Here is a 15,747-nt window from a genome sequence, read left to right as displayed (position 1 = left end):
ACAAGGTGGTTTTGCAACAACAAAAACAGCAGAACTGTCAAAATACTTCCAAATCGATTGAATTCTCGGCGGAGTTCGGAGGTGGTTTTCTGATTAAGTGAAAGAAATATCGGAAAAGTGCTTCAAATTGAATGTTTTGTGATTTTGTGGCTACCGTGGAGTGTTAAACTTGGTGAAACCGTTGTTTGCAGACTACGACTTACCGAAACTGGCTCGCAACTGGCCAAGGAACTTTCGGCAGAACCTTGGTGACATGCCGCCTTCCGTCTGACTCAGCCTGTTATTGCGGCCCAGGTAAGCAATTTGGACAATCAATCATTCAAGTTTGGTTTATTTCTTTACCATTGTCATCGATTTTATCTTATCGCCTATGTCTCCAATCAATTGCGACGAAATTCTTAGAAATGATTGCTGAAAATTTCACAACCGTCCTTGAATCGGATTACGACCTTTGACCTAGTTTCAGTTCCCCGTGAAGTGCCTTCTAGAAGCCATCACTTTATTCAACGTCACCAAGGTCATCCGGCGGAATTTACCAACACAACAGCCCCGTTCTCTTACTTTTTGATGAAAAAAAAACAGTACGCGAAGTCGTCGTTGATGAATTAAATTGTTGGTTGGGGTTGATTTGGCTGGTTGTTGTCGTTTTGGTCGTTTGTTCAATCCCACTTGATTGGGTTGACTCACGCGTTTTGTGTATACACGTATGAGAACGTACACGTATACATACCAGAGTGTTGTTTGCGGGAAGGACCTTGGGGATATCTCGAAAGCGAGTTAACGCTTGTTGTCGCTTAGTTGCTAGTGGACACTGTGCAAGTGAGGACATTAAACGAATTTTACTTTTATTGCTTTATTTGAAGACATACGTGCTATCTCGCGTCTAGTTTAGTTTTGTGATTTAGAAGCCTCGATTTTAAAAAGTGATTATTTTTGATTCAAAACATTTCAAAATTCAATCACCGAAAACGATAACTGCTGAATCCAGGTATTAAAAAGCATTTTGAAAACAAATTTTGCACATTCTCATATTTTTCAAATAGGGAAAGATTGTTGTTGCCATGAAAAGCAAGTTATATAAATTAAATTCATACTAAAAACATAATCAAGAGTGAATAAATGTTAAATGAATTTTGCGGCACTTTGTTCTTTAAACTTATGGCTTGCTATAGCTTTTTTGTTAGTATTTTTTTCCTACATACTATTTAATGACTAGCGACAGACAATTAAAAATCGATTTTTACATTTTCTCGGTTGGTGTTCATTCTTAATTCAACCAAAGGCAAATTAAATCGATATCTACGCTATACAACTTGCAACATTATTATAAACATCTGTTTCAAATAAGTTTTTAAATCTGAATTTGATGGTCTGCTGCCCTTGGAAATGTTTGAAAATAAATTGCCCAAATTGATCAAAAATAAAATATATTTTTAATGCTAAGTTCATTTAATTTATTTCGTTGTTTAAGTATTACTTGTGTGAAGTTACTATCCTATGCTGAGATGTGGACAACCTTTCAACAGCTATTCAAAGTTGGGAACAGAGTTTGTGGGTGCTTAAAGAATCCAGTAAATCTACTGAAGGAAAAAAGTTACAAAAAAACCTTTGAAATGTATTTTTTATGTAAAATAACCTTTTCGTAAATTTTCGTAAATGACGAAGCATAATCCAATTTAATCCCAGTTATGTTTGTAACATTTGTAACTTCTCAACTTCTTCCCATGGGATTGTCTCCGTCAATCGTGCGGTTTGCTTCTGCGACCACACATCCGTAATTATTATTGATCGATGCACATCCCGTGTCATTAAAGTTTAACAACCTGCCCTGCAGGGCCCAGTCTTTCTCTAGACGTTGCGGTAAATTAATGCGACGCCAGCCAGCAAGCCAGCAGTGATATCGGCTATCGGTTACAACCCAGCTGTCTTCTCGTTAGAGCCCCAAGTTCTTTGCACCTTCATGCTTCCGTTCAATAACTTCTTTCAACCTCATTCAAGTTTATCACTTGTTGTCGTTCTCGCTGTCCCCTCAATGAATAAACTAGTTTGGAATTTACTCCCACAGGGTGGAAACGTCTTGTTCCATTGTTGAAATTCTTAACAGAACATCCACATTTCATGGTCCCCCAATTGGCTGCTACGCGTTAATCAGAATCTGCAACCGCACAGACTGCGTGTAGCGCAAAGGTCATTCGTCAAATTTTTGCAAACACAACAACTCGGCTGGGCTACTAAAATATGACATCATTCGCGAATAAACGTGAAAAAGAAGATAATGAAAAACCAGTCGGTCTCTTCTCACGGCCCGATGACCGCTCGCGCTCGTTTTAGGAGCAAAAGGTAAACAAGTCCCCGCGCAGAAAGAAACAAGATCCAAACCAACAAACTCACGTGGAGGTGAGAATTGAATTTTGTTTCCTTGTTGTGAAAAACTGAACAGATAAATAGGGTATTTTAACCATTAGTGGACCCCCTAGTAGAGTCGACGCGCATTTTTCACATTTTTTCAATATTTTAAGCACTCTTTCATAACCCTTTGTACAAAACAATGAAATCTGAAGTCTTTTGAACAATTTTGACTATGATGAAACAACATCAGTAATTTGTTTTGAGCAGAAAAATAGCCATTTGAAAAAAAAGTTTTTTTGCCTGTTATGGACCCCCATTTCTTATAGTGGATTCGGGTCCATAATCCGATTGTGGACCCGGGTCCACTATAGGAAAACTATTATTTTTATATCAAATTTAACCGATATTTGGTGTTTTGATGCATGGTTGAGGTCTTATGATAGATATAATGAATAAAAGATGGATTTTCCATCATAAACAAATATGTTTTGTTAGCAAATTTGGCTTAAAACAACAAACAACCTAACAGACATTTAAACACATTTATTTCCGAAAAAGATCAAAGAAAACGTTTCAAAAACAACTGTAATTTTGATGCACATAATTAAAAAGCAATTGGCAAAAATAATTTAATCTGCAAAGCAATCTTCAAAATTTTATTCAAAACCAGAACAGAAAACAAAAAGTAGTATTTTTTAACATCCACTGGAACGGTCCACCCACTTAATCAAATATCACTACAGTCGACTCTCTGGTTGTCAATATCCAAGGGACCGTCGAGGAAGAGAATAATCAGTTTACAGAACGATGCAAAATGAAGACTCGATTGAAAATTATTTTTTTTCATACCCAGCTATGGGAGAGAATCATGGCAACGTCCATCAAACAAAAACAAACTTATGTCAAACACCCTTCAAAGCTTCGTTTCGCCAAGAAAAATGTCTATGCAAGCCATGAGAAACTAAAATTATTGACAACCGAAAGAGATTTTTAAAGCAAACGGAATCCAAGGGACCGTCGAGGAAGAGATCCTTCAAGCAAGGGAACATATCGAGGAATGAAGATAATTGAAGTATGCAGATTGAAGGGACTGAAGAATTCATCGATAGATGGAGAATTATTGATATCGAGAAGATCGACAGCCAGAGAGTCGACTGTATTATTAATGTTCTAAATAACAATCTAATTTCTCAATATTTGTCTCTACTCTAATGGAACTCAATTTTTTACTATATATTCCTATTTCTTGCTCCTCCGGTCTATATTATATTGACTCAGGGAAAAAACGGCTGTTTATATTGAATGTTACTTTTACATAAATGTTTGCTTTTTATTGAATTCTTAAAAATAAATCAATTCAATTAAAGAAAATTTGTGCAATCTTTCAAGAACTTATCACAATATAGGGGAATTATACCATTTCTCAGCCTATTTCTATTATCGGCCTATCAACACCTCGATCATGAATTACAGCTTTCAACAAGTGTTTTATTTGACTGTTCCAAAGTAATAAATAGCTCAAATAAAAATGAGCAAGCAACTCTTTATTGTTGATGTATCTGAAAATGTTGATTTAATAGCAAAAAACTGCAAAAGTGATGAGAATTGGTCGAATGGCTTAGAGTGATTAAAATGGGTGTACTTGTTCAGTAAATTATAACAAATTTTGGTTGGAAAAGCCAAAATCTGTTAAAATTAAAATTTTTGGTATGCTAATTACTGCAATCAATTGATTAATGATATCATCCTTGTAATATTTTGATGATTCCTAGAATATGTTTTTTACCTTGACTGATTTTTGCTTGTCAATTGAAAACTAATAAAATTTACTTAAACAGTCTTTATGGGTGAAATATTTATTATATTTTGATTTCAAGGAGTTGATTTAAAAAAATGATAAATTCCACGATATTTCACGAATAAAATCAAATTTCCCGAATTTCACGCTGTCGGCGAAATCGTGAAAATGCACTTACCCTACTTATCTACACCATTCAATCACAAAACTTTACCACTTCTGAAAAATACCACTATATTGACGTAGACTACGTCTTACTCGAAGGTACTGGGGTGCCATTCCAAAAAACCCGGGCCGAAGGCCCTGGAATACTGAGTCATCCGTCAAACGCTTATATCTTCCTTCCCTCTTAAATGACTATTTACAGTTGTCCGTAAAAAGGAAAAAAAAACAAGTGTAAATTGTTGTCTGAGTCGTTATTTATCATTTTGCAAAAATCCCGATACTGGAAAATTATATATTATTCGTAAACATTTGAAACTATAATTCCTAGTCAGTCCAAGAGTCCCAAAAAAGCTCAAGAAACAATCTTGTAATTGAAGATTTAGAAGAAAAAAAATCATAAGGTAGATAGAGTTCCTCTAAATAATGAGGATACTTCAATTAACGTTTCGTAGAAAAAGTAAGAATCAATTGTAAGTAAATTTATTTAAAAAAAAACTTATTTTTTACTTTTCTTTTAACTTACTGCCACTTTTGGCATAGTAAATAAAATAACTCCCGGGTCCCGGAAATTCCCAGGAACTGGCCAAATTCAACTCTCGATTCCCGGGAAATTGAAAATCTCGAGAATCGTCACCCTCTACTTTTGAGTCATAAAGAGGTATTGACAAAAATGTTGCCGCCGAGTTGAGATTTTTTTTAAATATGGAAAAATTGTCATTTTAGTCATTATGTTGCCCTTTTGAAATGTTAGTCTTAATTTTGAAGTTTTCAAAAGATTTTTTTCAAAAAGATCATAAAATTTCACAAATGTTTCATGTTTTAACATATAATTTGCTTTTTTAATGAAAAATAACATTTTCAATTGAAAAATTTTTTTTTTTAAAGTACTCTGTTTTCAAGTTTTCAAGGGGCTATTAAAGAATAATTTTAAATCCCGTTTTTAGATTTTTAAAGATAGTGTTCATGATTATCCATTGCTGATTGTTTTTTTCTGAAAGTTCTGAAATTAACAATAAAAATGCCTAAGAGACATGGAAAATTGAAATTAGAACTGTGGCCAACTCTGTACAAATATGTAGGAGAAAAAAAACTCAAACGAGCATACAAGTTGTTACACCCAAACCAAATACAGTTGACATCATTCCTTGGGATAACTAGGTAACTATGCCTTTCTAAACAAGTGACATTTGATACAACGTTCAAACTTCACAAAACAAGTTTTAAAACGAAAGTATAAAGTAGCATCAAATCAACTATAAAAATTACCAGATAGTTTGGCTATTTGAAAAGCCGGTGATCAGCTTAGAAAAAAAAACTTAACTAAAATCACCTGAACCGTCTACAAAAAATACATCTAAGCCTTATGCAAACAAAAGAACACGAAAAGCCAAAAAGAGCTTTGTGAGCACTCTCAATCTCTCAATCAGCGCTCACCTCAGCTGCAGAGCCGGCGATGACCAGCAGACCAACATCAACAGGTACAACACCTTCGGCGCTCTCTTCGCTCTTTCTCTTTCGATCCAAGCAAACGTGCTCCACTGCTCCACCACATCGAAGCTCGAACCGGTCAGTTGCAGTTTATCATCCGCCGCCGACGCTTCGTTTCGCTAGCCGCCAAAGCCTCCTTCGTATCGCGTTACCGCGTGGTTGTGATTAGGTTTGTGTAGTGCCGTGTTGCTTACGACTCGTTTTGACCGCGTTGCCAACGCGCGCGCCCCCGTTACCGTGACAACGGTTCGTGATTACCTTCAACCTCGCCGTCGTCGTCGGGTGAATTACTGTAATTTTAGGCCGAGTTGGCAAAGAGTTGGCCAGTTTGAGCTTTGATTTTGTTTAGTTTTGGTCCAAAAAGGTGGAGCGGAGACCTCCCCCTACGGGTGAATACACACCCCTGCTAGACGGTTTAATTACGTTCCGTGGCGCCTTGCCAGATGTGAGTAAATTTATTTTGAAGCTGGGAGAGGAAGCATACCGACCGGTCTTTGCTGGCCGGACGGACTCATGATACAAGAGTAACGACTCCACGCGTGTAAACAATCGCCGGAACGCGTGAAGTCATAGGCTAGGTGGTTTAATCAGATTAGGTTTCGGTTTCAAGAAGAAGATGAAGAAAAAATGTGCCCCAAGCCAGTGAAATTAGGCACCCAGCAATTACCCGGTGGTGGCATTTCGTAACGTCAGCACAGAGATTACACCGTCAAGTTGTGGCCGTCAAGTCAATCCATTTCCACGGCAAATTAGCATAAGACTTGGACCGTGTGGAATTTGGTGGTTCCGTCCGAGTGACTCCTACGTATCGCGCTTCTTTGTTGGCCGTGGAGTCAAATGTAGTGTATACAATGGAAATGGAAGAAGACCCCACTGGGTGCGGCCTGGTCGGTTGTGTGTTTTGGGGTCTTGGATTGCGTACAGACGGCGGTGGATGGATAAGAGATCTGTTTGGTGAAGATTTGGATGCGTTAGATTGTGACCTAAGAGACGTCGGAAATCAACGGTCTGGCGCGTAACTACTTCTTGTACACTCGATGACTGTGCGTAATGAAGAAAAATGTGGTCAGCGGCGACGGAATGTACTCCAAATTTCATTCTTCTTCAGCAAGTTTCCTTCACTAGTGGTGAACCATGATGACGAAATTTTCTTCCGAACTATCAGAAAAACATTAACGAGTTAATCATATTCCCATAATTCGTCGTTGTCGTGCTATCTTATCGCATGTGCCTATTTAGCCAAATTGAGTTAAAAACGCTTGACCTTTTGACCACTCACAAATCCCCAACATTAAATTTCAATCTACCAATATTTAAAAAAAAAAAAAAACAAAAACATCCTTGCATGGTTGTCACTCTTCATATGAAAGAATTTTTGAGCTTGTCGTGCTATCTTGACACACCCTGAAAATTGGGTCCTAAAATGAAGCTTAGATTGCTGATATTATTGTTTACAGCGATAAAGCTTATTTTTCTGAGTACAATGACCCTTTGTACGGCCACAAAGAGTTTAAAATAGATTTTTAAATCAATTTTGAAAAATTAAGTCCTTCTTGACAGAAAAGCTCCTACTTGACAGCTCGTTCCAAGGGGACCATAGTTGATCCATCGAAAAAATGTTGTCTTGTAAATTATTTTTTTTGCATTAAAATGAAAAAAAGTGATCAGAAATGGTTTTTAATCGTTTTTTTTTACTGTTGTACATAAAAATTTACAAAGGGCTTTAGTACCCAATTGCTGTTAGTGTGACAACTAGTCAAAGGGATTTTAGGTTAAAACGCGTTTGACACACGTAAATGACCGACTACCGTAAACATTTGTAAGTATAACTCGAGAGTCCGGCAACCAAACTCTACCATACTTCGGGATAATGCATGGAATGGTCAACCAGACAAAATGTGTTTGTTGTTATTTACATTGCGTGCTATAGTTTTTGTTTATTCAAGATCATACATTAAAACTCGTGTCTCTTGAAACGTCAAAAAGCGACGTGCGACAAAATAGCACGACAATGTCGAATTCAAGCAAAACAAAAAAGTGTCACGAAAAATGCAAGATGGTATGTCTCTCATAAAAAAACAAAAAAAATCATTTTAAAAAAGACAACGAGCTTTTTGATAAAAATATTTACGAGACCACCAAAAACCCTATTTTGTCAACATTTTTAGTTTTAAAACCGCTGTATCTTCACAAGGATTGGACATAGGATAATGGTCAATATGGAGACTTTTATGCAAAATTGTCTGAGAAACGAAACTATTGGCACTACGCCCCCCGGGGCATGGCCTTCCTCTAACGTGGGATTTCTGCTCCAGCGCCTCTGACGAGACAGGAGAAACCGGGACCGACGTTTTACTTCACCATCCGATAGAAGCTCAGTGGATAAGGCGGGAATCGAACCCGCGTCTCATAGCATCATCGGGATCGGCAGCCGAAGCCGCTACCCCTGCGCCACGAGACCCACCTTGTCTGAGAAACCGATTCCCAATTTTGACGTTTAGACCACTTTAAAAATCAGTTTTAGTGAATGATTTTTGTATTTTTTTAGAAGAGACATACCAACTATCCTGCATGTTTCGTGAATCTTTTTGTAACATCTTAGGCTATTTCCTCAAAAAATTTAAACGGAAAAATCGTGACATCATCTTGAAATTGGTTAAAAGTTACCATAAAAATAAAAAAAATGTCATAGAAGTGACGTATATTTATATTTCATTATATTTTTGTCAGAAAGCCCGTCCAATTTCCTACAAGTTGACCACTTTTTGATACGATGCAACGGCTTCGAGATACAGTAGTTTTTAAAATACAAAATATTTATATAACTGACGCCCTTCTCAAATGTTATTTTCGAGTACAATTGGCCATATACGCAGATAAGCTATTTCCTAGGATAACATGTCTACAAAGTTTCATTGAATTCGGAGAGGGTCGTGGACAAAAGTGCCAGATAAAAAACCCGATTTGAGCTGGAATCACTCCATATATTTTCATATTAGTGTATTACGAGTATTTCATGTACATCAGGTATCGTTTCTATCAGCAATTACAAAATAAGCCAAGAATCATTGATACTGTCTCAGCTGATCCAAACCAAACAAACTCCAGGCAAATCGCCAAAGCTCTTCTGCATGCATTCGTCCATCACTTCCGGTTTCGCCCGCACTCTCTGTTACACGGTTCAAGGGGTTCGCACAATGCTGCTGCTGCTTCTGGCTGACGATGCGCCGAGGGGTCCGTCCGATCTTGATCCGGTCCGATGTTTATTTATTTTCGTTGGCCACTATACTGCCGTTTTACGGCGATATGATGTATACGCCATTGAGGTGATTTGGCTGTAGACACGATTTTCTGTTTTTGTTCATTTTTTCATTTTAAAATGACTAATTTAAGGTCTGCTCTGTAGAAACTGTTAAAAAGTACAATAAAAATGTGGCCCCTACAAAATTTCTTGATTTTTCCTATTCTCTACGATTTTAAACCACAAACATCATTTGGCCGTAAAAATAGCATTAAAAAATCACTACTTTTCCTTCCCAGTGATGTATGTATACATTGGTCGATCAATGCAAGCTATATGTTTTGTGCCAGCTATTTTGACAGCTGAGCGGATTAAGGGAATGCATTGTCCACGTGGACACTTTAAGGGGGGGAGGGTACTAGGGAGCGTTATTTTATTACGTAACGCATTTGGGGGGAGGAGGGGGGGGGTCGGAGGCCGTTTTACGCTTCATACATTTTTTTTTTAATTTGTATGGAAATTTTGTTACGAGGGGGAGGGAGGGGGTTTAAAAATCCGATTTTTTTGCGTTACATAATAAAAGAACGTTCCCTTAGCGATTGTCTACGCTCCATAAAAACATTTTTGCATGAACAAGGTGGGCAGGTTCAGAATTTTCAAAAAAGTGTCTACGTGTGTGTGGATAAGGTGTCATCCATTAAGTACGTCACATTAAAATCAGCCAAAATTTACTACACCCCCCTTTGTCACGATTTCCCTATGCTTTTAACGCGCAATGTCACGCTTGCTCAAACCCTCCCCCCACTTCAGAACGTGACGTACTTTATGGATGACGTTTAATGGATGTCCCCTTAAGAATTAAATCGAAATAATGTAATACATTATTTCCCAGTCTTGATTTGGTACCAAAACCTCAAATCAACATTCAAACAGTATTGAATTTGACTTCTATCAATTCTCAATGTATAAATACATCATGATGAGTAAAATTGGCGTATACATCATTGTTTGTTTGCTTAATAAAATGGGCCCCAGAGCAGCTTTTTGAAAAATTCTTTCGTCAGGAGGTAGCTTTTAAGATTCTTTATCAGACTGTACAATAAAATTAAAAATGTCCAAAATGGCGTATACATCATATCGCCGTAAAACGGCAGTATACGCCACACCTCTCCGCGGGCAGCGTCATCGCTACTGTGTGATATAACCGTAAATTCAAAATAATGTTTTTTTTTTCTCCTGCCTTTTCTTATTTCTATTTCTCACTCTGCAAATATACACGCGCGCAGCGATACAAATTGTGCAAAGTGCATCGCGACTTGATCATCGCGATTGAGGGGTGGCCCATTCATCATTTCTAAAAATAACCTTCACTGCGCGCACGCTATGGAAAATTGAGGAAAATTAATCCTTCAAATTACTCCTACGACGCGCGGCAGCCTGGAAACCTACCGGCTCAGAAAATTTACATTCCGCCAATTACGGTTCACTCTTGATTTCGAGAATCATCACACAAAAAATGTTGTGTAATTTTCACTTTCCATGAAACTTGTTTAGCTTTTTTCGTGGGTTCTTCCTCGTTGATTTTCGTTCTGTGTTGTGAATTCCTTCTCCTTTTTCGATCGATTTTCGACTCTTTTTTATTCATTATTCCTCTTTTCCTCTCTCATGTTTCGTTCCAGATTGATATTCAATGCCATACATTTTGATACGAGGCAATTTAGCTTCCTACAGCCATAAATATCCGTTTCGAGTGCTGGTTTCGGGCCTGAAAGGTAAGTTTCTCTCATTCTCTGAAATGATGCATGATCGATGGGAACATAACTTGTAACAGCAGCAAAAAAAGAGAATAAAACAAAATCACGCACATTATGGGTTCTACATCGTAAAATAGGTGCATGTGAACGCGTTCTGCGGAAGCACACTGCAAAGGTTTCTTTCCTTCAAGATGAGTGTGATGGAAAGGGGGGTCACCATCCTGAGGAAGTTGGTTAGAGCATAACATGTTTGTGCACGGTAGAGATGAATTTGGAATTGCAAGGTCATTTGGTGGAGCCATAAAGTCGGCTGCCATAAAAGTGTGTAACAGTGTACCACAATGTTTCTTAGATGGTTCGTGTGATATTATTTTTGGTTAGAATGCTTTAAGAATATTACACATCATCGCCGTAGTGCTATCTTGATGCACGTCTGAATAAATATTTGATCCTTAACCAATGATTCCGGCGACCACAAAATATAACATTGAACACTAGGGTGGCAATAAAAAAAATGACATTAGGGATACCCTCTCATTTATTTCCTTTGGCAAACATAAGTATCTGTGACAATTTTGAGCCAAATCGGTAAAGGTTAAGGGGTCGCTTTTTATCGTTGAAGTTTTTTATGGAGAAAATCGCGAAAATGTAAGCAGAAAAACATCGTTTCAATATTTTTCCGCAAGGTGGCGCAGGTCGTCGTCGGCAGGTCTCGACCAAATTGATTCAAGTGTGAGATTCTTGTAGGAAATTCAATTCCCAACAACTTTGTCGAAGGGTGCAAGAAGGTAAGTTTGATCCACAAAGACAAATATTACGAAAGTCCAAGTTTGCAGAATTAAATTTAGATAATTATTATATAGAATTTACAGAGTTATATAAACTTTTATACTAAGTATTTAGTAAACTTTATATTCAATCCAAATATTTTTTTGTATCAGTCAAGGATGCCTATTTGGAGTTGGGAGACTGCATTTATGGTGAATTGTCAGCAAATAACATTATTTATGTTAATTTTTCGAGAGATGTACAAACTTTTTTTGCCCCTTTTTTGATTTCTGTAATAGTACTTGTTACATAACTTTTAATGGAAATCATCTTTTCATGAGCTTTTTATAGCAAAATGTTCAACATGAGTTTCTGAACAAAACGTAGTACTAGGTTTCTGTCAAACTTTAAATTGTTTACATGTTTTATCACAAAATGTGCATAATGCCCAAGGGGTGCAAATACTTTTTTTTACCTACTGTAAACTATTGTTTACTACATTGAACAATTTTAGCAAATCAAAGTCTTGATTTAAAAGATTTCACAATATTTTTTCGAAAAGATCGGAAAATTTCACGAATTTTTCATGTATTAACATTGAAAATCGGATCATTATTTGCTGAGATATGGTCATTAGAAAATGGTGGGTTGTTTTAGTGAGATTAAGAAAACTTCAATTTTCGTGTTTCTTTTTATTAAAGCGGCTCTATCTCAGCAACCCGAGATCCAATCTTCAATGCCTCTTAGACAATTTTATAGCAAATTTTCTGAACTTTTCAAAACAAATATTTTTAGAAACGGTCACTCATGGTCACTATTTTTAAAAATTGAAAAACTGCAAATATTTCGCTAAAATCAAACTTTCGGTGGCTATATCTTGAAAACGGAGCCCTTTATCAAAAAATCTGTAGAGTACTTTTCAATTGCAAATTCAATTTTGCATTAAAAAATAATGTCAAACTTGTTTTTGCATGAAACTTCGATTCTTTTTAAAAATCACTGTTTTTTCAAAAATTCATAACTCGGCGGCAGATTTTTTGACCATGTTTCTCTATGGCTCAAAAGTTTTTTCCGTGTACCTATTTTTTTCTCAAAGGTCCTCAACAATACCTACAACTTTGCCGAAGACACCAAATTGATCAGAAAATTCACTCAAAAGTTACAGCTGTTTGAATATTTACATACCATTTTTGTATGGACAGCAGCCAACATTGTATGCAGACTTGTATGTGTGAACCAATGACGCAAAATAGCTTATTTGGTCATAGGGAAGACCCCCACAAAGTTTAAGTCAAATAAAAAAATACAAATAAAATCCATTTCCGGTTTTGGTAGAAAATTGCTCCCCTTTGTATGGGACGTCGTTTGGACCTCACCAATCTGCCTGAATTTTTAGGGGTTGTTTGTACATAAAAGCATCTGGCTTAATTATTATGAGCATTATTAAAAACGTCAAAAACCTTAAAAAGGCTGTAACAAAGGCAAAATTTAAAATGCATCTGAAAGGGCTTAAAAAATTAAACAAAATGAAGGGCGGTACATCCCAATTGGTTAAATCCTGAGTCGGGCGGAGAAGAATACACCTAGTTGTCAGTGTCAGCCGTTTGCGAACTGTCAGTGAGAGCCGTTTTCAATTTTTTGTTACTGTTCTTATTTGGTTGGAGAAGTATTGTATTTGAAAGAAAATAAATTTAAAAAAGTTTTTTAATTTGTTAATGTATTTTTGGACTGAGACAATTCATTAAATACAAAAAAGGCTAAGATAAAATAAAATAAAAAAAATTAACGTTTATTTATTTTCGAAATTTGGCTAATTTGTGATAAGAAAAAAAATGTGATAACACAGCTAAAAAAGTAGTAATCCAGCTGCGTGTTAAAGTGCTGGGTGTAAAATAATTATTGCATTATTTTACGCAATTTTATGTAATTTTACGCCCTGAAATATGTATCCCATCAGTATAGGAAACCTACTTGACCGAAATGTCAAGCTCATATATGCGTTTATCCTTATAGCTTTTCATCGGTCTGATGGCCGAGCGGGCTAAGGCGCCAGTCCTTACTGTTGGTGCTGGGTTTGAATCCCGTCGGTCGCAACTTTTTTTTGTGTTTGCAAAAAATGTACATGCAGTGTGTAATATTACGTGTTAATTTGACGAAGGTGATGTGCATGCTTTTGCATGCGATTTCACCATCGGATTTTTTGCTGTGAAGATTTAGTTTAAAATATGTATTCATGAGATATGTTTCCAATATGACCATAAATCAAACAATGTTATGTCATACATACATGAGTTTAAACTAAGACTTATTAAGTTAATAGTAGTGCAAAATTTTCAAACTCAAATAAAAAAGTGTTCCATCCAGATATCAACTCGATTCGAACTGGAACTTGTAATTAACATCTGGGACTACCATCTGAGACTGATAACGCTTTGAGTAAGGCAGTTTAACACATAAAATAGACACTTTCTCTTCTAGTGAATTTGTTGAGGTGGTAGAATAGACTAAATACTAAACAAACATAAACTAAACAAGATAAATGTAAATTAAAATACTTAAAATGAAACAAGAAAAACAAAAAAAAAACAAGAGAAGTAAAGTTTGCCGTAGAACAAAAAACTTCTAACTTTGACTCCGACTCCAGCTTAGGTCTTCAGCTCCAACCGACTCCGACTTCCAGCCTTCCAGCTGTAGCCGACTCCGACTCCAGCTTTCAACAAATTGTCGACTCCGACTCCAGCTCGATATTAAGAATTCCGTCAACTGATGGGGCGAATCTGACTACAGTGCACCGGACTTAGTCCGTGCGTACTACCCTCTGAATAGGGACAGCACGTTTTAGAGCTTAAGTTTAATTTTAAGCAAATGACTACAAAAATCTATTTTTGTTATTTTCATTAATATCGAAGTTAAGTCTTCCATCTATTGCTCAAAATTAGAATTTTTGTTCACTAAAATTTATCGGAAATAAAAAAAAAATCACGGTAAAGTTAGCCAAATAGATGAATTTATAACCTACAACCAAATCGATCAATTGATCAAACCCTTCTTAGAATAAAGATATTCGAATAGTTTCACTTTCGTATGAACAACTCAAAAAACTGTATGGCAATTGAATAGAGGCATCAAAGCAAAGGGACTTCTTTAAACATAAACAGTAGTTTCATTTATATGAAAAAGGGATTTTTTTTTTCATTAGGAGTTCCCAATCCTAAATAGTTCCACTAATTCCATGTAGGTTAATTATTCTTCTTCTGTACAAAACCTCCAAAATAACATTTGCTTCTTTCCTCCCCAATTCCACAGCGTCCGATCTCGAACAGCTGAACCGATTCCCGTGCGGTGGATACAGTGATGAGTCAACGATCGTTTACCTGCAGCATCCTTGTGTGATACTAACTGCACTAGAGGTAAGAGTTCCAAACGCTGTTCACATGGGATTACCCCATCATATCGGTGACTTGCACAAAACGCCCAACACACGCTTCGCCAGAACGCACCACGCGATGCTCGCGGTCTGGGAATGTAAACAATTTGGAGTACCTTTGGAAAAACGGAACCGGCACGCCGGCGTTCACGGAGAGTGTTGTTGTTGAGCGTTCCCTTGCCTCGTCTTGCTGGGAACACGGTGTGAAGATATGTTCGGCTTGCCTTTTCTCCTACGTGAAGAGGTGTGGTGGAAGTGCTTGGAGAACATGCAATCCGGGTTATCGATAAAAAGTCACGCAAGGTGAAAATAAAATGCGTGGTGACTTTGTTTCTAGAGCAAGTTTGTTGCAATCAAACGTTAGTAATTGTGTTTCCATTTTCAGGTCCTTGGATACCGCGTGGTGGCTTCGTCGTCGACCGCCGTCAAACAAGACTATAACGAATACATGTGGACTATGCGCAAGGAGTTCAACGACCCCGAACCGTTTGTGTGTGAAAACTCGACCACGATTGCATCTTCCGCGTCCTCCTGTAACAACTTCGAGCGTGACAATCTGACCAATCTGGGCCGCGAGGTGAATAACTATCCGCCACCACCGAGCAATAAGATCGACGTGCCGGAATAATCTGTACTGAACTCTCTCTCCATTAGTGTGGTGTGAGCAAATTGAAGACTAGTCCGTCTGTTACAAGTTAACTAGTTGTTGTTGTTAAAGATTCTTTGTTAACCCCTTTTACTCTGTGCGTGTGCGTAT

General features: G+C 37.1%; 1 protein-coding gene across 1 annotated transcript; it reads left to right on the top strand.

Annotated features, from left to right (window-relative positions):
- The first annotated feature begins 43 nt into the window (after positions 1 to 43).
- Positions 44 to 15,716, top strand: LOC120415466 (uncharacterized). The gene is made up of 4 exons (XM_039577024.2): positions 44 to 294; positions 10,721 to 10,813; positions 14,870 to 14,973; positions 15,376 to 15,716. The coding sequence occupies exons 2-4, from the start codon at positions 10,732 to 10,734 to the stop codon at positions 15,616 to 15,618; spliced, it is 429 nt and encodes a 142-aa protein (XP_039432958.1). The 5' UTR covers positions 44 to 294; positions 10,721 to 10,731; the 3' UTR covers positions 15,619 to 15,716.
- The last annotated feature ends 31 nt before the right edge of the window (positions 15,717 to 15,747 follow it).

This window comes from Culex pipiens, chromosome 2 (genome assembly GCF_016801865.2).
Source record: "Culex pipiens pallens isolate TS chromosome 2, TS_CPP_V2, whole genome shotgun sequence".
NCBI classification, from domain to species: Eukaryota; Metazoa; Arthropoda; class Insecta; order Diptera; family Culicidae; genus Culex; species Culex pipiens.
This window is presented reverse-complemented; position numbering and strand designations above follow the sequence as displayed.

Excerpts from the sequence above, each read along its gene's own strand:
- LOC120415466 (XM_039577024.2), top strand. The coding sequence starts at position 10,732 with ATGCCATACATTTTGATACGAGGCAATTTAGCTTCCTACAGCCATAAA. Across the intron at positions 10,814-14,869 it reads GCTGGTTTCGGGCCTGAAAG|CGTCCGATCTCGAACAGCTG; the intron begins GTAAGTTTCTCT and ends CCAATTCCACAG. Across the intron at positions 14,974-15,375 it reads TGATACTAACTGCACTAGAG|GTCCTTGGATACCGCGTGGT; the intron begins GTAAGAGTTCCA and ends TTCCATTTTCAG.